The following is a 21,434-nucleotide window of genomic DNA, read 5'->3' as shown; positions in this document are numbered from 1 at the left end:
GGAGCCTGCTTCCTCCTCTCTCTCTGCCTGCCTCTCTGTGTACTTGTGATCTCTCTCTGTCCAGTGAATAAATAAAATATTTTTAAAAAAAATTCTCTTTTAATGCATTTAGTAAGCATATTTAAATAAGAAAAAATGCAATTCTGTCACATGAAATACTTTATAAAATCCAAATAGGTTAATTTGAGAAGGGAGAAAAACAAAAAAGTGTGAAAAGAACCTCCTTTAAAACCAAAGTTCACCAAAGTTCATTGAGAAAAAGTGCATTAGATAATCAGGAAAAGATTTACTTTCTAAATATGAGCATTCCATGTCCTAGAAGGCAGGAGAAAATAGTTTTAAGCAGATTTGGTAGAAAGAAATTGCCAAAAAGGAAGATGTGTGTGTGTGTGTGTGTGTGTGTGTGTGTGTTCTGTCGGTTATTTCATGCGTAAAGGTGATTCGTAATAATAACAGTGGGGTTCTAAGTACTTTTGAAGGAGGACTAGGTGCTGAGTGCTTTGCCCGCATTATTTAATTTACTCCTCTCAACCTTTTCATATTGTACACACATTTCCTTTTTATATTAGAGAAATTCAAGGCTTCAGGAAGTTAAGTAACTGCCTAAAGTCATACTACTGAAAAGAGATATCAGTACTTTATAAGGGAGAGTGCAAAATTGTCTCTCTCATCTGCCGTCTATGCGTGGGCCGTGCTTAGATTTTTCTTTAGTGTTTATCTCAAGCTACTTATCACCATGTTCTCTGTGAAGTCAGTACATACTTACTGACTTCCTCTAGCACCTTATAGTTTACATAGTTTTCTCTAAAGCAGATTTTGCCCAGCAAGGAATAAAGAGAGAGAGAGAGACTGATTTTCCAGTACAGTTATGACTTGTGAAATTACCTGAAGTCAACCTCAAGCTTCCAAAATCTTTAGAACTCTGAGTCCAAGCATTTTCAGGTCTAAACCTAGGCTAGCCCCAGCGGTGTTGGGTCTTTTCTTCTCCTCTCCTTTCCCATTCCCTCCCATTGGAAAACACTAATATGATCACATTGACTTCATTTTTACAAACTTTGGTCATACCCATTTTATTGTGCTGATCACAAGGGGGTCCGTAGAAAGGTAGACAAACAAATTCTCTGGCCTCAAAAAACATGTGGGAGAGGCAGAAAAAATACAAAGAAGAATTGAATTTAAATATGTGATGTATGTGTATAAACTTCCTGGTGAGCAGGATAATAGTCCTGGGTCTCGTCTAAAGAAACCTAACATGTGGGGATGGTGTTGTGGTGTGAGTCATGGGTAGTACCTGGGCATCCTCTGCACAGTATTCCTTAAGATACAATATGGCTACAAAGCCCTGAAGAACTCACTCTAGCAGAGCCACCCCTAGGCCAGCAGCTCTTTAGGCGCTGGGCTTTCAGGTTCTGCAAGGGTGGTGTCATCTGTCAGAGTTAGACTAGTACTGCTGATGGGGTTATTTCCTCTGTCTGATTTCTCACTCTCAGCATTTCCTTGAAATGGTAATGTGGGATGCTATGCCATCCATATCCTTTGGCCCTCTTGGCTTGCCAAGTCTGCATTTTTCAGCTTTTTCTCCCTGTGCCCTCCTAAAATTAAATGAATTACCTCTAAAATACCTGAGAGCACCCACCTGATTTACTACTGCCCTGTAACCCTGGTCATAGAGAGGACAGCTGACTTCCTCCTGCTATTCACTGAATGATGCTAAATGTATGCAGAATAACTCCAACTGTTTCCTTGCTTCCAGGTTTACTTTTCTTGAGACGTCTAATATTTTTTTTTGGAAGGAAGTTACTAAGCTGTTTCATCTATAGTAGAGTTTGTTTAAATATTTCATTAAAAATATTTGGAGCCTGAGACATTTAATGTTGAATTGAAAACCAGTTAGGTTTTTCAGTTAATTTTTTTAATGCCTGGCAGCTGGAATACATCACAGAAATGCTGATGCTGTCTTATTTAAAATAGCATTGCCTGTGAGGCCAGGAGAAGCTATTTAAGACAAACCTCAAAGAAGGCTGGTGAAATAATAGCTGAAGTTATGTGATGTCAGCCAATTCCTCAGCATGGAACAGCACTGTGAAGCCAGAGTTGTTATTCTTCACGGAGACATAAAATCTATATCTTGATCCTTTCAGTCGTTAAAGGTCCTATAGGAATTGTACCCAGGGGGGAGTGTGCGATCATCCAGTGCGTCGGCCAAAGGTCAATTGGGAGGGTTCCGCTTTACCTTTTCAATATGCTCATGGTTTCATTTAGATAGAATCAGAGTATGGTTTTTGGAAGGGCCCTGGGCTTGTCATTCTATATATAGTTTGCATTGCATGAAGAAATAAGTTTAGCAATTGGAACGATCCACAGCACACCCTATTGGAGAAGTGCCAACATGGCAGAGGGATCTATGGAGTCTCTTTAATGTGCTAATTTTTTTAAGTCACCATTTTCTTTAAACCCTAAGGTAATTTGAATTGAATTGATTCATCACCAGCTTACCAGCTTTTTCTTTTTTCTTTTTTTTTTTTTTAGATTTTATTTATTTGACAGAGAGAAATCACAAGTAGATGGAGAGGCAGGCAGAGAGAGAGAGGGAAGCAGGCTCCCTGCCGAGCAGAGAGCCCGATGCGGGACTCAATCCCAGGACCCTGAGATCATGACCTGAGCCGAAGGCAGCGGCTTAACCCACTGAGCCACCCAGGCGCCCCACCAGCTTTTTCTATGCAAAGGAGGAACCCCTTTCTTATTTCCATAGTTGAGCGTGAGGGGAGGGGGACTATTAGACTGGAGGTAGAGGTGGGGGGGCAAATGATGTAAAGATCTAGTTAGAAATTCCTGCCCCCGATTCTTTTATCCTTATGTTCCTAGAGGACAACAGAGCTTTTAACCTGTATACAGAACACTACTGTTTTATCCATCTCACAGGGTTGAATTATGATCTAATATGATATTTGTTTGTAAATGGTAAATCCTTATATAAAGGTCTCCTTGTAGAAAGTGAGGGGTCCATATTTAGCATATTTTGATAATAACTTGATATTTACCTAGAAAATATAACACACACAAACCATGTAAACAAAAATGGTCCTCAAGGAGATCATGATTATGAAATGAATGGAATTTTGTTTTCAGTTTTCCCTATCACTCTGACAATCTGTTCTCTCCCAGTATCCTCCTGGTTATTTGAGTGCCTACTTTAGTGACCCTACCCGAGCAAAGAACTCATGCTATTGTCCTAAGTCCTCCTATAAGAGAACTTGTTACAAGTGGCAGTTACTTTTATCTGTCCCCTCCCCAATGGTATATACATATCTGATGATCCTAAATGGACCTTCTTATATTAAACGGTTGTTCATGATACAGTTTTAAATACTTCATTTTTCTCCTTAGACATTTTATAAAATGCTAACATTTCTGAAACTGAGGGCTCTTAAATGATTTGTTTCTTTCCTGCTATCCAACAAATGCTATTTTTAAATTGATTAGCTTATAATCTGGGAATCTTGGAATTGGGTACACAGAGCATATAGTTCAGAGGAGATTTGAAAATTTTAACATTTATTTTTGGCAGATGATTCAGTCATAGATTTAAAATAAAAAATTAATAAACAAGTAGACAATGAAAAGTCTTCCTCCTAAATCTGTTGTTCCCTAAATCTGTTCTCCAGAGGCAAATGCCATTTGTACCAGAGCATATATAGTTTTTTTTTTTTATATACAAATGACAACATATAGAATCTTAAGACACATTTTCTTTTCTGAGCAAAAATTGCATCTTAGAGATTTTGCATCTCCAATGCATAAGTGGCTTCATTCTTCTTTTTATAAGCTGGATATTACTTCATTATATGGATATGATATGATTTAGATAGAATTTTTAAGTTTTTTTCTCCTAAGCAATATGAGGCACCAGGATTCCCATATCCTTCACAGCTCAGTTCATAATCAAACTTACCAATGCTTTTTATAAAGTAAAAATAAGAGACATTTTATATACTTTTTGTGCATAAAAGACATATTTATAGTTTTTTTTTTCTGTGAAGTGCCAGTTCATATTCATTGACTATTTTTTTTTTTCAATTGGCTTTTCAGGTTTTTTATTTTATGTATTAAAGAAACTAGGCCATTTAGCTAGGGAATGAATTGTAACTATTTTTTCCCTAGGTTTTCAATTTTTGTCATGTAGGAAACTAAGTTTATATTATTGGGGTAATTAATGTTGTTTTATCTTCTGGGTATGTTCTCATACTCAAAAATATCTCTCCCATGCTAGGATTATTAAAAATTATCTTCCATTGTTTCCTCCATACTTCTATGATTTAGATTTACCCTTAAAAGGTGGATTCATCTGGAATGTATTGTGATATAAGATATCATAGGGTAGATACTATTTTATTATTTTAGTCAAGATTTTTATTTAAATCCAACAGTTTGTTGGAAATGTGGATATTTTAAGGTTTTAAAAATAACACACCTGTTTTTATTGTTACATAAAAGCCTTAAGTGGAGAGAAAAAAAAAGAAGAAGAAGAAGAAGAAAGAAATCAGTTATCTGTTATCATATGCCTATTGGTCAGGAATCTTAAGTTAATCAGGGAAGAGGAAGGGGAATAGAGTAGACATAGGGCTGGGCAGGAGATGGAGTTAGAGGAAGAAGAAGGGCAAATATCTTCACTTTTTAGTCTTCACAGTTACAGAGTGCTTCTTAAGACATTCATTAGTGCATAAATGTATTTTGAATGTAATTTGAGTTTTTCAAATATAATGTAACATTTCTCCATATTTGGGAACAAGATCAAAGTTTTAAAAATGGATAGAATGAGATGAGAATTAGACTGTTTTTACTTTGGCAATTCTATTGGTATATACTAGAGGGATAAAATACTTTTTTAATACTCTGTAAGTAGGTGATTAAACCTTTGCAGAAACATTAAGATACTAGAGATTTTGAAAATCCCATCTTATAAGGTTGAAAATTTCCACTTTAAAAAAAATTAAAAAAGATAAAAAGCTGGGTTTTATCCATACTCAATTTAATCTTTAATAAATGCATGGCAAGATATTTATTGATTTTTTGAAAAAATGTTTACCATTTGAAAATATATTCTATGTATAAGAAACTCCATTATCAGATGCTGGTGTTATGGATAACTTAAATAAGTTTCCAGTTTAAAATGTTAAAGTGAATCAGTAAGTATAACTTCCTGTTTCCACTCAAAGATTACTAAAGGAGATCTGTAATACATTATAAGGAACTGGGGATAGATAGGAAGTTGAGGTACCTGTATAAAAATACATCCAAAATAAGTAAGGAACTTACGATGTGCACACATAGTAACTAAATAAACATTGAAGAAATGCCAAAGATACATGGCTCATTACATATAATGGGTTACAACCACATACAGTGATTATAATGTGCTTTAAAAGGGGGGAAAGGGGCACCTGGGTGGTTGAGTCAGTTGAGAGTTTGACTCTTAGTTTTGGCTCAGGTCATGATCTTGATTGAGGTTGTGGGATCAAGCCCTACTTAGAGTTCTGTCCTTAGTGTGAGTCTGCTTCAGTCTTTCTCCCTCCCCTTCCCATGCTCTCGTGCACTCATTCTCTCTCTGAAGTAAATAAATAAATTCTTGAAAAAATAAAAATAAAGACCCATGCAGTCCCAGAAAGAACAAACCCAGAGAGCCCATGGTGTGAGTTCCAGTCCCTCAAACAGCAGGTTTGATGCTCAGAACAAATGATGTGCTTCAGCTGAATCTCAAGAAAGAAGACCTGTGTCCCAGCTAAAGTCAGACAGAGGCAGTTCCTTCTTAGAAGGGATGATCTGCCTTTTTGTTCTATTCAGGATCTTAAACTAAGGCAAGTAAGCCCTAGCCACCACATTAGGGAGAGTAATCTGCTTTAGTCAGTCTATCAATTTAAATGTCAATCTCATCTGAAAACACCCTCATTGACCTACCCAGGATAATGTTTGACCAAAGATCTGAGTACCTAGTGGGCCAATCAAATTGACACATAAAATTAACCATCTCAGTGCCTATAATTAGAAATCATTTTTTAAAAATACCCATAGGCATTTTTTTAAAAATACCCATCACAATTGGAACATTACTATATTGTGGAATTCAGGAAAACCAGGGAGATAAATTGTTTCTACACAACTGAAGTTACAAAACATTACTGAAATGAAAAGAAAGTGATTTATTATATTTATATAATAATATATTATATATATTTTATTATATATATTTTATTATATATATAATATATTTATATATATTTTATATATATAATTATATATATAATTATATATATTATATTATATATAATATAATATATTATATATATTTTATTATTATTATATATATTTTATTATAGTGTGTAGCATGTGGTACTTTTATTTGGAATCTTACACTTGCTATTTGAATAAGTAATCACTTTAGATTTCTTACAAATATACCGTGAATACTTAAGTGTGCAGGGGAAAGCAGAGTGTGGGAAAGATAAAATGTTTGAATTATTGAAATCTGTCAATGTGCCTTGGTGTCACTATTCAATTAAGGTAAATGTTGACTTAATGTCTTTGTATTTCACTTATGTGACCATTTACTATAAGGTTTTGCTTTTCAGCCTAAGAGTATACTTGCAAAGGGCATGCAGCTTTCGGATTGAGATGGTGATTACATTTGAGATCTTCAATAGGCTTGTGGTGGGAAATTAAACAAGTGACATAAACACAGTCATTGCCTGAACTTGCTTATTTTATGAACTGTAATAAAAATGCTTGTTATCAAATGTTAAGTATGGAGCATTTTGAACTCCTTGGATGAAATACTTAATTTGAATTTACTCAGCCTTTAAATAAATTTAAAAGATTAATTGACCTGCACAAATTTGCTACCAACCTTCTCTTTCCCATGGTGGCTAACTTCTAGCAAAATGAAGGAAATTAACATTTCTTTCTACTTCCCTCTCAGATATAAGTGTTCACAGGGGTTGAGTAGGTCATTATCTCTTACCTGATGTAGATCTACTATAATCCACTGAGGTGTTGTGTAGGAAAACACTTCACGTTAGGCTACAGATTTTAGAATCACTTAAGGTCAATGAATTCGGCCTGGATTTTAAAGGACTGAATAATAAAAAGTTTTAGAGAATGGGGTTTCTATGCCAGAAATGTTCTACTCTTAAGGGAAATCCCTAGATGAAATGACTGGGGAAAAACTCCAGTCTGAAAATTGGGTTCTTTTTTATCCTATTTTACTCTGAAAATAGCTAGGAACAAAAGTACTAAAAGGAACAAAATGAACACAGGCTTGAGGGTACCGTACTTCCTCCCCTCATCACTGGTGAAATCACAGGAGAATAGCAGTAGAGGATAAGGTGGTGAGAAAGACAGAAGCAAAGAGAAGAAAATGGTATGAGCTGGTGAGATAAGTCTTCTACAGAACTTTGTAGGGAAACGCTGGGCTTCGTAGATAAGGAAGAGACCCTAGGAAGGTTCCTCAGGGAATTGTGTTGTCCCTGATCCTCAAATTTTGAGTTGGCGTTCTTGAAGCTTTTACCCTTCATTTGTGCTTTATCTTGACCGAAGGCTCACTAGCCAAGTAGTTCCAGCTATAGGTTCCAGCCATCTGGGCCAAACAATACTATTTTTCTGCACTCTATTCTCCCTCTGTATGTAGTCAAGATTTAGCACCATAGATGTGCTTTAATAGATCTCAGCTGTCAAAATATAATTGAAAAGCAATTCTTTTTTTTTTTTAAGATTTTATTTATTTATTTGACAGAGATCACAAGAAGGCAGAAAGGCAGGCAGAGAGAGAAGAGGAAGCAGGGTCCCTGCTGAGCAGAGAGCCCAATGAAGGGCTCTATCCCAGGACCTTGGGATCGTGACCTGAGCCAAAGGCAGAGGCTTTAACCCACTGAGCCATCCAGGTGTCCCTGAAAAGCAATTCTTAATAGTGCTCATTCTGTTGACATCTTGTTTGGTTTACAAAATAAGTTTTTTTATAGATGACAGAGGTGGTAATACAAACCTTTAGAAAAAAGAAAGATTTGTTAATAAATGGGTGAAGTAAAGCAAGCCAGAGTAGGGAAAAGAATATGGAAGTATTTTAGGGAATGAAATCTTGAAGGCTGGATATTGCCCTTTTGATTTGGCTGAAAACGGAGAACATGTAAGCAATGATGTAGCTAGAAGGAATCACAGAAATGGAATGCAGTAAAAACAGTAAAGCTATTCAATGGGTTTAGCCATGACAAGTACAGAGAGGCAAGGGTATCTGTAATGGCTTAAAAAAAAAATGTTCTGGGCTGGTAAAAGGCGGAGACAAAACAAGAAGTGTGCTTTGTGAAATTTGTAGAGCAAAAAAGAATGCAAGAATTGATTGCAGTGGGATCATGTGAGTTGTTTTAGCAACTTGCATATATGGGAAACATACTTATTATAAGAGGGAGGCTATTATATAGCAATAATGTCTGAATAAAAATAAGATCAAATACTACATTTAAGGGGCACTTGGGTAGCTCAGTCAATTAAGCATCTGCCTTCACCTCAGGTCATGATCCCAGAATCCTGGGATCAAGCCCAGGGTCCCTGGAGTCAAGCTCCCTGCCTCAGTGGGGAGTCTGCTTCTCCCTCTCTCTGCCCCTTTCCCCAGCTCATGCTCTCTCTCTCTCACTCACTTTCTCTTTCTCTCAAAAAAAAAGAAAAAATCTTAAAAAAAATATATTAGACTTAAGTTTTACATTTATTATTTTTTATTTAATTCCTTCAGAGACACATATTGTGGAATTTAGAATTGTTTCCTTTTAATCCATGCTATTCTTCTGTTGAGAAAAAAAAATTCTAAGGAAATTTCTCTAACAGAAATCTAAGGAATAACAGCAGTATGGCAGGTATTGGGAGTGGATATTAAGAATTATATATACAAAAGGAAATGAAAGCCAAACAAACAAACAAATCCCCCCCCAAAAAATAAATAAAAACAAAAAACAACACCATAACAATAAAGAAATGAAAGCCAAACCTGTATTTTCACTGATGTTGAGCAGGATACATGTCTCAGATATAGAAGGGGAAACATGTAAATCACTTGTTAAAATGATTTTTAATTTTGTTGACTAAGCATCTGGGGAGAGAAAAAGACTAGATTCTATCAAATCCTTATTAAAAACATTAAAGAGTGTAACAGTCTAGGTTTCACAAATTCAAATTCAAATGCATCCGGGCACCATTCAGTGAACGTGAGTGAGTGAAGCCGGCTGTGTGTGAGACTCCAGTGACGGGACACCTGTTAATATCTTGCCTGACAAAGGCATTCACATTCAATTAGGAAAAAACTCTAGTCTGGCTGAACAAATCCCTTTAAAGTTCCCAATTCTCAACAGCTGGATCTGTCAAAAGTACTTGGAATTTTGTACATGATAAAAAGTAGTTTCTTCCTTTTTCATAATCTAGTATTTAAATGTAGCTCTTTTGAGAGAATATTAAAACCTTGCCAAAACTGTCCCAGGTTGATCTAAAACCTTCAGGAATTTGCCCCAGGAGTATATCAGGAAGTGAAAGAAAATTGACTCTCTTTTCAGAAAATCAGACTTTCAAAAGAAGCAAATTGGTGGGGCTCATTATACAAATTTTAGGTTTTTATGCTTTACTCCACATATATATAAGTAACATTAAACTGAAACCTTGTTGGGGCGCCTGGGTGGCTCAGTGGGTTAAAGCCTCTGCCTTCAGCTCAGGTCATGATCCCAGGGTCCTGGGATCGAGTCCCGCATCGGGCTCTCTGCTCAGCAGGGAGCCTGCTTCCTCCTCTCTCTCTCTGCCTCTCTGCCTACTTGTGATCTCTGTCAAATAAATAAATAAAATCTTTAAAAAAAAAAAAAAATAAATAAATAAATAAACTGAAACCTTGTCTTGTTTATAAACTTTCACAAAGACCTTCCATTTTAATTGATTTTAACTTCATTGCAAAGATCTATCAGGTCCTCAAAAAAAAATGGATAGATACAGAAACATTGTTATATGTTGGAAAAATCTAGCGCTATAGTTGAAAAAAATTGCAACAATTTACTTTTTAAGTACTGGACTATAATTTCCATATCTTTTGGTCCGTTATACTTAAAAGTATTTTTGAAATTATATCATGCCAAAGAAACTTGGAGGGGGTGTTGAAGAGTCAATGTCTTGATACAATGACAAATATGTCTTGAATATATACTTTCTGCTTGATGTGAGATGTGTTGTTCTCACTGCTAATGTCTTACTTTTCTCATGATTATGAGTTCGGAGCTTGGTATTTTTCCTAAAAGTTCAAACTTAAGACTTGAGGGAATATACTTTTAAGAATAAATGAAGAAAATTCCTCCTGTGGTTTTCAAAAAAAAAAAAAATCTAAGAAGAATAGAATTATAACCTACAAAGTCATCTTTTAAATTTTCTGAAAAATTAAAAAAAAAAAAACCCTAAGCTTTTTAGGGACCCCACAGCATTTAAAAATATTTCAAATTAAAGAATCATTGAAGTTCATAGTAAAGCTATGATAAAAATGGTTTTGAAGCACCAACAGCAAGCAGAGTTTGATTTGGTCCAGTGCTAGTCACAGTTTAGTGAGCATCAGAACCATAGGGAAATGTCACAATGTAGCTTCCTGAGCTCCATCCCTAAAGGTTCCTATTCCCATTCCAGAGGACAAGGGGGTAGCCTAAGCATTTATATTTCCAGCAGGTTCCTGAATAACATTGATGCAGCTGATCTATGGACTGTATTTTGAGTAGCAATGATTTTGGGGTGTCCCAAGAAGCATAGTGTATGCTAACAATTTAAATTATGTTTTTTCAGAAAAATCATTTCAACTGTTCCAGAAGAGCTAACTGCCAAGAAACTAACGTCAGTTCCGTACAGATACAAGGTGATGCTGATTATTTCATCAACCATCTTGGAGTTCCCACCGTGCAGTTTGCCTTTGAGGACATCAAAGCATTAGAGGTGATTGTTCCTAAAAATGCAAAACACACAAACCCATACACACTATTTAGCAGACATGCAGAATTTGATTTTATCCTGGCTATTTGTCTTTCTTACCAAGTAGGTCACTATAGGAGGCTGCTTCATTTAGAGAGTTATTCTTGTTGTTCAGAGGCTTTGTAACAGTATTTGAAAACATCAGCTCTTTTCAATAGTATTGAATTCAATTTTAAAAAGATTTATACTGTCACTCACATTTTCACAGTGTGCTTCGCAACAAGAAATTTGCAGTAGTTGGATTAACATCAAAACATAATTGTAATCTTCAGTATTCACAGAAACAGATGACATGGGCAATAGATTCTTCTCTCCTTGCCCAAGGGAAAATGTGTTTCACGTATTGTATATTAATGTGAGTCTTGTGGATTAGCTACCCGAAGTTTGTCAGTAGTTTGCCTGCCCAAAAGGATACTACTATTTTTGTGAGGAGAGGAGGTTTTTTCGCCAAAGATTATCACAGAATCCTGATTTACCTCAACTAAGTCTGTGTTCATCCACTTGTTGAACTTCAAACCTTTTGACCTTCCTCAGAATTATGATGCAGAAAACTGTTTCTCTGTAGTTCTAAACCTATTGGAATATTTTACCTTTCACAAGTTGTGCATGCTTTATTGGGAGCTATTTGAATGCTGGGTGGCCTGCTTGAGGTAATTATGATATTAACAAACATAAATAGAGGCTGGAAAATAGAATTAAGCCTGCTTTGTTCTTCAACTATAGATGGTCCTGAAAAGTTGGGTTTAAATTACATTTTTATAGGCACAACTTCAGGTGTGCGGTTTCTTAATTGCTGATAGCTTTAGTGATATTTTGGTTTGTTTCTCAGCACCACTCCCACACTCATCCCTGAGTTCCTCTGTGAACAGCTAATGGTCACAAATGACTTAAATTCATGGAGGGAGAAACTCTGGGTGAATCCTATTGTAATGAGGTGATTTCTTGGGTAATGGAAAAGTTATCACTATAATTTATCTTTTTTTTTAATTGTATTTTCATATGCTGTTGTTGTGTAAAAATGGGATCCATGCGTAGAGGCAGCTTGTCTTTTACCAAGCTCACTATAAACACTTTAATGAAATCAATGTATTAAGATAGTAGCTCAGAGTGCTTGGGTGGCTCAGTGGGTTAAGCATCTGCCTTTGGCTCCGGTCATGCTCGCAGGGTCCTGGGATCAAGCCCTGCATCGGGCTCTCTGCTCAGCAGGGAGCCTGCTTCCCCCTCACCCCTGCCTACTTGTGATCTCTGCCAAATACATAAATAAAATCCAAAACAAACATACAAACAAAAAACAATAGCTCATTTTGAATTTTCCTGCTGGATATCTTTTAATATTTCTTCACTGTCCTCCTATTTCAGCCCATCTAGCTCCTGTCATGTGAACATATTGAATGACAGCTTTTATTCCATCCATGTCTATTTCACCATGGTTGAATGTTAAGTCAAGAATTTAGACAGACAGTATAGTATAGCCTTAGGAATGGGTCTATACTTAATTCTTAACTCTGGTATTTATGAGGCGAATGGGTTAACCTCTTTCAGACTTATTTTGGTATACTTGGTATACTTAAGGAATCTACTCCTTAGAGCCCTGGTGAGATTAAATGAGATGTACATGGAAAGGATTTAGCTAATATTGAGCACATAATAAGGCCTCTATCAACTCCAGCTATCATCACAGGTATTATTATCTGATTGTAGGTTCAACATATTAATGGAAAAATCTCTGAACTTTTTAGACAACAACACATTAGTGGAAAAGAGGAGCTTGTTAATTATTAGGGAAAACAAGCTTCTAAGGGTGAAGAGGCGGGATATAAGGAGGATCACCAAGAGGATCTGAGGGGTCATTAGAAAGATTTGGAAACAGGTCATAGTTAAGTTCCAAGAAGGCGCTGTTACCATTGTGAAATTCCTACGGCTAAAGTCAATCCAGGAGAACTGGCTTAGTCTGAAAGAGCTGATCAGATTTTTCTTTTTTTTTCAAATTGTACCCCAAATGTCCAATTCCCATCAAGAAAATTGTTTTTTATTGTATTTGTCTCTAAAAAGACAATTAAAAGAGAATCCCTTATGCTTTATAACAAATGACCTTGTTTATAATGCTTTAGTGTGGAAAAAATTTCATGCGTTTGTCCTTTGCAAAATATAAATGCTTCATGTGAGATAATTTTGTGTAGCAAATTCTTCCAAGAACAGATAATAACCTTTGCTTTCTGCATTAACCTATAGTAAACATTTGTATACATTGAGAGGAATTATAAATATTGACAGACTTTATCCATCATATAAAGAATATTTACCCTATGTCAGTTAGTAAAGCAGGGAGGAAATTAATCTTTTTCATGAATTTGAAATTAGATTTAAAAATATAATGTATGTGTATTTATAGTTACATATTACACATATTATGCATATAATTTATAAAATATCTACCACTTATTGAGTACTTGATGTACTAAAATTTTTTATTTCGTCTTACTGAATATTTACAATATCATTATGAGTTAACTATTATTGTTAATGATTTTTTGCTGAGGATGAAATGAAGCTTAAAATCAAGTAACTTACCCAAGGTCATAAAACTAATAAATAGTCAAGATAGAAGTTGATTTGGATCTGTTTATCAGTAAGCCCATGTCCTCAGCTATTACACTAAAGGTTGCAACTTGGGCAAAATTCAGTTCACAGATATATTCTGTTTGCTTTGAGCTTTGGTGAAAAACTGGATGTTTGGAAACATTTTTCCCCCATGGAAAGAATTGGCTAAATTGTGCATTACTCACCAGCTTGCCATGTTCTTTATTAAAGAGTCTGCATGTTGTTTGTCCTAGAGTACAGTTAAGAAGAATATTTCTTCAATGCCTGTTGCTATCACAAATTGGGAAATGAAACAAAACAATCTAATAGGCCACGTTTTCCGAGACTTGCATTGCCTGCATTGCCCCCATAGTTCTTGTAGGAAGTAGGTTCATTATCACCACCCTCATTTTGAGTAAAAGAGACCAAAGTGGATAATTCTATAGTACTTTTCACTTTATAAATTGTATGTATTCTAAATGAGCTAATTTTATGATTATGTTTGTGTTTGGGGAGACGTTATTTATTTAAATTTTATTTGGATCCTAAACTTCAGTGTTTTTGCTCATTTTTTTTTCTCCAACAGATTGATTATGGATCTATTATAGTCAGTTTCAACAAGTGAATGATAAAGGGGGGGAAAAACTGTAGGAAAAGAAACTAGTGCCTCAGACACCAATTTTAATGGACATATGGGATATTATTCTAAAATTATTTTTTGTGGGGCGCTTGAGTGGCTCATCAGGTTAAAGCCTTTGCCTTCGGCTCAGGTCATGATCCCAGGGTCCTGGGCTCGAGCCCCGCATCAGGCTCTCTGCTCAGCAGTGAACCTGCTTCCTCCTCTCTCTCTGCCTGCCTCTCTGCTTACTTGTGATCTCTGTCTGTAAAATAAATAAATAAAATCTTTAAAAAAATTATTTTTTTGTGAAACATGACATTTTATAATATCCATCCCTAATATTTCATGGTTCCATATTTCCACCAGTACATTTTTCCTGGGTGCTTATATATTGAATAAGATTGCATGAGACGTATTTCATCCTTAGTTTTTCTTGTTGTCTATACTCAAATTTTTCAATAATTAAATTTCACAAATGCAAAGCAATGTATGGCTTTGCCAAATGCTAGAATTGTTCCTTCTCATAAAGCATTGCCCTGTTAATTGAAATGTCTCTAGTTGTAAGTTTCATTTAAATAAGGTTTTTAATTTGTAAACATTGTTGCACCTGTTAGGAGAAGCATTCTGCACAGATTAAATACAATGCAGAGATTGCTGAAAAGGAAATGAAAAGACAGATGCTTTCTGATTAAGAGTGCAATATTTATGACAGGCTGCTGGTCCGATGCACATTTCTTCTGTCACTTAACAGCTGTTTCATGTAATTTTTGTTCCAGATCAGTATATTTACTCTCCATAGGGCATGTCAGAGGGTCTGGCTTTCTTAGTATATCAGAAGATCAATCCATGCCCTAGTAAGCTCTCTATCACAAATTGAAGCTCTGGTTCCTCATGCTGTTTAACCTTATATTTTTTGCTCTTCTGCTTGAAACATTCTTTTTTGAACCCAATTTACTTCTATAATGGAGCTTTTAACATTTAAATGATAATGAGATAAAGAGATATTATAGCTTTTATACCGTCAAGGTTTTTGCATAATTGTTTCAACATCATTCAGTAACCCAACAACTGAAAACCAAGTAGCATAGGTGTTTTAAAAACTTATTCTTTTTAGTTAGATGGCTCTGATATCAATTTTGATCCTTAAACTGATATATAACAGCATGAGTATTTGGGTATATATATGGACATTAACATTAAGGTAATTTTGTCACATAAAAATAATCAATTTGCACAGGAACAATACAGATACAACACTACAATACACGTACACACATTTTGGAGCAAAGTAACTCATAGTTAACATCTCAATTCTTCATATTTTATTCTGTAAGTAGAAGAATATTTTATTTTACTTAGTGATAATTCTTCCATTACATTTTCTGTTTGGAACTTAGTCACTGGCACTGTTGTGTTAACAGGTAATAACAGTTCAAACTTCAATTAAAAGCTCTTGATTAAGGAGGAGTTCCTGGGTGGCTCATTCGGTTAAGTGGCTAACTTTTGATTTGGGCTCAGGTCATGGTCTCAGGATTGTAAGATCCCATTATGGGCTCTGAACTGGGTGTAGAGCCTAGAGCCTGCTTAAGATTCTCTCTCTCTCTCTGCCCCTTTCCCCACCTCTCTATCTCTAAGGGGGCGGGGGAAGCAAGCTCTTGGATTAAGAAACCAAATATTTGTGTGTACCTATGCATAAGTTGTTCTGATATTTTTGCAGTGTCTGGTAGAATCTGTTTCATAGATAGCTATGAAACTTACATAGTCACTTAAAAAACAAGATTTTTACCTTTCTACTTCATGATAATTGGAAATGGAATGGAAAGGTGTTCTTTAGAGTTTTCTCTAGTTCATTACTTTTCATTGTAATTTATTTTGTGTAGAGTGCTTTCAGTGTCAATCAAATGATATGGTATTATTATTTTCAGATCAGAGAATTCATTTAGGGCAGAGATTCTTAAACATTTTGTTCTAAAAACCCACTTACCCTCTAAAAGTATTGAAAACTTCAAAGAAGTTTTGAAGTATTGAAAATAAACAAAGAAGGTTTTGTTTATGTGGCTAATATGTATAAAGATTTACTACATTAGGAATTAAAACTGAGAAAAATGAATGAATATATATATTCATTCATTTAAAAATCAATAATACACCTTCTACAAATTAATATAAATAACTTATTTTTATGAAAGAGGATTATATATCCCAAGACAAGAAACTATAAATTAGAAGAGTGGCATTATTTTACCTTTTAACAAATCTCTTTATTGTGAGATTATATGGCATAGCAGGATTCTCATATGTGTTTCTACACTTTAATCTGTTGTTATATGTTGTCTTGGTTGAAATGGATGAAGGAAGGCTGGTGTCACAGTCTTTTCATATAATGGCAAGTATTTTTCTTTGATACTACACTGAGACTTGAGAAGTATGTTTTCTAATGGTTAGTTTCAGTGTGGAATCTAAAACCATATTGATGAGCTTTGTGCAACTTGTACACTTGTGGATAGAGAGAGAAAATGAAAGCATGAAGGTATGTAATGTCATTATAGTTATGAAAAGAGTGTCGATCTCAGGGAGTCCCGAGGGCCTCTGATCACAACAGAGAAATGCTGATCTGGGGACATGGCCTTGGTTAAACTAGCTACCTCATCCTTTATGTGTGACAAGGTGTTCAACGTTGCTCTTTTTCAAGAATCTGAGCTGAGATGCCATATAAACCTATGTGTGTATTTTCCAGTGCTGCTCTGGGTATGGCCGTCCCATTGCCATTGACAAACAGCATGGAGTAGGGAATATAACACTCTCATAAACTGTGACTCCACAAAGAATTCCACTTTTGAGAAGCCTTCTTTTAGAAGAGAAGGTTAAATCCCAATCAACAAATCAACAGTTATAGAGCAGACTTGAAAAGCTTTGATTGTACAGTATATGAAATGCCTGTCACAGAGGAAGTGCTATTAAAGTTGCTGTATGCTTCCAGGAGCCTGAGGAGTAAACACAAGAAATTGAAATATGAGACAGATATTGAAAAAAACAAAGAATGAAGGAACTCTTAAGACCCAAATGGATAATTCAAAAGATCATACTTCAAATTGCCTAATATTTAGGAATGGCTGCAAGGAGGAGAGATTTCCCCTCGCAGCTGGCCTTGCTTGGAATTCTAAGTAAGAACATTGATTCCAAATGCCTACCACCATTGGATCAAAATATATTATAACTGTACTGTATTTTAGCAGTAATGATATTTTTAGGGATTGTCTTGTGATCATCCCTGTTATGAGGAAGTTTGTTTTTATAAGGATGTTTTTATAATTTTAGTAATAGTGCTTACACGGAGTAATGGCAGACTAACCATGTTGCAAGTTTGGCGATATTTAAGTTAAGAATATAGGGTGACTTAAATGTGATGTATTCAGATATTTGCTAAATCAAACTCATTCATTTATTAGCCAGCAGTTACTAAGTCCTTGCTGTAATCCAGTGCTATGTTAGAAATTCAGAGATGAATAAAATTCTGCTCTCCTTCTTGTGAAGTGGTCACAGTCTAGATTAGGACTCAGACATATAAATAATCAAGTAAAGAAAGTATGGTAGAAGTTCTCTTAACTGACTTCCACTTAATCAACTTGTAGAATTCATTGACAATTTCCACTCCTTTAGAACACAAAGATCAATGCCCAGGCCTCCTTGAAGCTCATCATAGTAGATCCTTTCTGAATTTTTACACACTTGTGTTTCCTCAGCTGATATGATATGCTTGCCCAGATCTGGCTATATTCTCAGATCTATATATGCCCTTTGCACTTGTTATAAATAACAAGGTATTTTAATTGCTCTATATACTTATGAATCATGAATATGAAAAAAAATCACTTCTAAGAAACCTATAATGATAATGTTATAAATGGTGAATTGCTAATAAAAAATTGATATGCAGTGGACCAGGCAACTCTTTAAGATTTGGGGAAATTGCAGTAATCTGCATTTTTATTTAATGCTTTAATTTTTTAAGTTTTTTATTTAATACAATGAATTTTTATTTAATGCATTATTTAATGCATTCTGCTTTCCGTCTACTTCACAGGCACCTTTAATAATTCCACTTTATTTGGGCGCCTGGGTGGCTCAGTGGGTTAAGCCGCTGCCTTCGGCTCAGGTCATGATCTCAGGGTCCTGGAATCGAGTCCCGCATCGGGCTCTCTGCTCAGCAGGGAGCCTGCTTCCTTCTCTCTCTCTCTCTCTGCCTGCCTCTCAGTGTACTTGTAATTTCTCTCTGTCAAATAAATAAATAAAATCTTTAAAAAAAAATAATTCCACTTTATTTATTTATTTTTTAAGATTTTATTTATTTATTTGTTAGAGAGAGTGAGCATAGGCAGACAGAATGGCAGGCAGAGGCAGAGGGAGAAGCAGGCTCCCTGCTGAGCAAGGAGCCCGATATGAGACTCGATCTCAGGATGCTGGGATCAAGACCTGAGCCGAAGGCAGCCGCTTAACCAACTGAGCCACCCAGGTGTCCCAATAATTCCACTTTAAATAAAAAAGCAGCTCGAAATGTAAATAATGTTTAAGAAAGAAATAACAGATTCAACATGTCAGTATTTAGAGAAAAGGTCTTGGCTTTTCATCAGCATACTGGCCAATACTAACAGCACTCACAAGTTCTAAATTAACATATAATACTTTAGAGATTTATTTATTTATTTATTTTTACTGATTATTTATTTGAACCAGCTTCTAAATAATTAACTGCCAGTCAATGGGACAAATCATATTGGCTAAGACAGCTTCTACTATAGAGTGAAGTGATAGAGGCAGAGTAGTATCAAGGAAAATTATATTTAACACATATATCATCTGTGGTAGGAATTGTTTTGTTCTAAAACCTTTAAACATATTCATTCATTTAATTTAATTGTTGTACTTGTAACTAGTACTTATGAGGAGAGTACTAGTATGGCCATTTTCATTAAAGATGAAACCTAGGCACCAAGTGGTCAAGTAACTTGGCCAACCTGTCTACTAAGTGGTAGAATAAAATTCAAACCAGCACTGCACTGCCAGATATCTGGGCTTTTCCCCCTAGTTTTAAACTGTTTCTTGAGATTTTCAACATAGAATGAATTAGTTCTAAAATACTTTTCACCTCCCACTATATCCATAGTGCAATGTGTGCTTCTTATTATTCTTACTTTACTATACAAAGGTTTTAAACATTTCAGCTTTGACAATTCTTAAAGTTAAGCAATAGCTGGAAGTGGGTAATATTTCTTAACTGAATATAAAATGAGCTCATAATTTACATATAATGACAAAACTGTTACAAATATTTCCTTACAGCAATTTACAAAGTCTTGTCCAAAACAAATAACATTTATCATTTTATTTCTAAGTTCATTTTGGAAGATGAGGACGAGTACAAATTTGTGTCTTCTAATTTTAAGGATAATGACATATTTCTTCAAGTAGAGTATTTTGAAATCCAAAACCATTTGAGGAGGGGTACCTGGGTGGCTCAGTCAGTTAAGCAGCCAACTCTTTGTTTTGGCTCAGATCATGATCTGGGGTTGTGAGGTCTAGGTTGTGAGATCAAACTCCACATGAGGCTCCCCACTTGGTGGGGAGTCTGCTTCTCTCCCTCTTGGTCTCTCTCTGCCCTTCCTCCCATACACATGTTCTCTCTCATTCCTTCTCTCTCAAATAAATAAATCTTCGAAAAAAGTCAAACTATTTTGGGGACGAATTTAGATGACTCTTTAAAATGAATAATTAAAATGTTAACAGTAGTTTGGTACCCATATGCTTTAACTATAAACTCCAGAAGGAAACAGCATATCTAGATTTCATACACCTGCTGGTGATGACTATGGCCATGATTGAATTTCCTTGTCCATTCCTTAATCTCCACAACTCCATACAATTTTATTTGCATCTGGAATTGCAGGTTTTCAACATCTGTTTGATACTTTAGAGTGTTTCACACAGAAGCTTATGGTTTTTTTTTTTTTTTAAATAACCAAATGTTTCTACAGAAACTATAAAGAAAGACACAACAGTGGCTTTTGAAGTCTCATAAACGTTAAAAAGAAATGGATTGAAGCCAAGGCCACTTGGTTTTTAAAGATCACTATTGCTTCCTCATGGAAGTTCTGGCTTTTATATTAGTCTCAAAAGAGCAGCAGTTGTCTTCAGTCTTTCATGACACTCTGTCCCTGTGATTTTAAAAGAATAGAGAAGATTTTGAAAGAGAACAAAGTATTTATCAGTATTTTGATTTTCACAGTCTCTTGTCAATAGCATTAGCATTGAAATTAGTTTGACCCATTTTTCTCTTATTAGTGAAAATATTTTAAGTCTAAATAGTGTGGTGCTTATGTAATACTGATAAATCGGCAAAAGTAGGAAAAAAATTAACTATGCACAAAGTTATTTTTAGTTCCTTAAATTAGTATCTTGTCACTTCATTTTTATTCATTGATAATTCTTATCAGAACATTAGAAATGTTATACATACTCCATGTTTAGAGACAATTTCTTTCTTTTTTAAAAAATATTTTATATATTTATTTATTTTTAAATTTTTATTTATTTGACAGACGGAGATCACAAGAAGGCAGAGAGGCAGGCAGAGAGAGAGGAAGGGAAGCAGGCTGCCTGTGGAGCAGAGAGCCCAATGCGGGGATCGATCCCAGGACCCTGGGATCATGACCAGAGGCGAAGGCAGAGGCTTTAACCCACTGAGCCACCCAGGCGCTCCAAAGATTTTATTTATTTATTTATTTGACAGAGAGACAAGTAGACAGAGAGTCAGGCAAAGAGAGAGGGAGAAGCAGGCTCCCCGCTGAGCAGAGACCCGGATGCGGGGCTTGATCCCAGGACCCTGAGACCATGACCTGAGCAGAAGCTTAACCCACTGAGCCACCCAGGCACCCCTAGAGACAATTTATGATTTGTCACTCAGTTATACATATGTGGAAATGGGACTGAAAAGAAATTTTGTATTATTATTGCTGAGACTTATTGTTAGAAGTCATAAAATAAAATTAAGACATGGCAAAATATTGAGGTTAAATTCAAAGCACTTCTTTTCTATACTGGCTACAGGTTTAGGTTAGGAATGGAAGCTCTGTTGGCTGTCATTGGTTTGCAGACTCTCACCAGTTGTGATTTTGGACAATCCAAGTGGTCAAAATAAGATCAAAGGCTCCTT

The 21,434-nt window shown here is 35.4% G+C and overlaps 1 protein-coding gene across 5 annotated transcripts in view; it reads left to right on the top strand.

Moving 5' to 3' along the window:
* The window catches only part of NAALADL2 (N-acetylated alpha-linked acidic dipeptidase like 2), a 1,358,868-nt gene that overhangs the window by 1,134,040 nt on the left and 203,394 nt on the right, over window positions 1–21,434 (top strand). For all 5 annotated transcript variants that reach the window (XM_032340827.1, XM_032340857.1, XM_032340836.1 and 2 more), the window contains one exon: window positions 10,843–10,989. In XM_032340827.1, the coding sequence (XP_032196718.1) occupies window positions 10,843–10,989 (147 nt within the window). The remainder of the gene's footprint in view (window positions 1–10,842; window positions 10,990–21,434) is intronic.

The sequence above is a fragment of the Mustela erminea genome, chromosome 1, assembly GCF_009829155.1.
Source record: "Mustela erminea isolate mMusErm1 chromosome 1, mMusErm1.Pri, whole genome shotgun sequence".
Taxonomy (NCBI): Eukaryota; Metazoa; Chordata; class Mammalia; order Carnivora; family Mustelidae; genus Mustela; species Mustela erminea.
The sequence above is the reverse complement of the archived record's forward strand: the minus strand, read 5'-3'. Positions and strand labels throughout refer to the sequence as shown.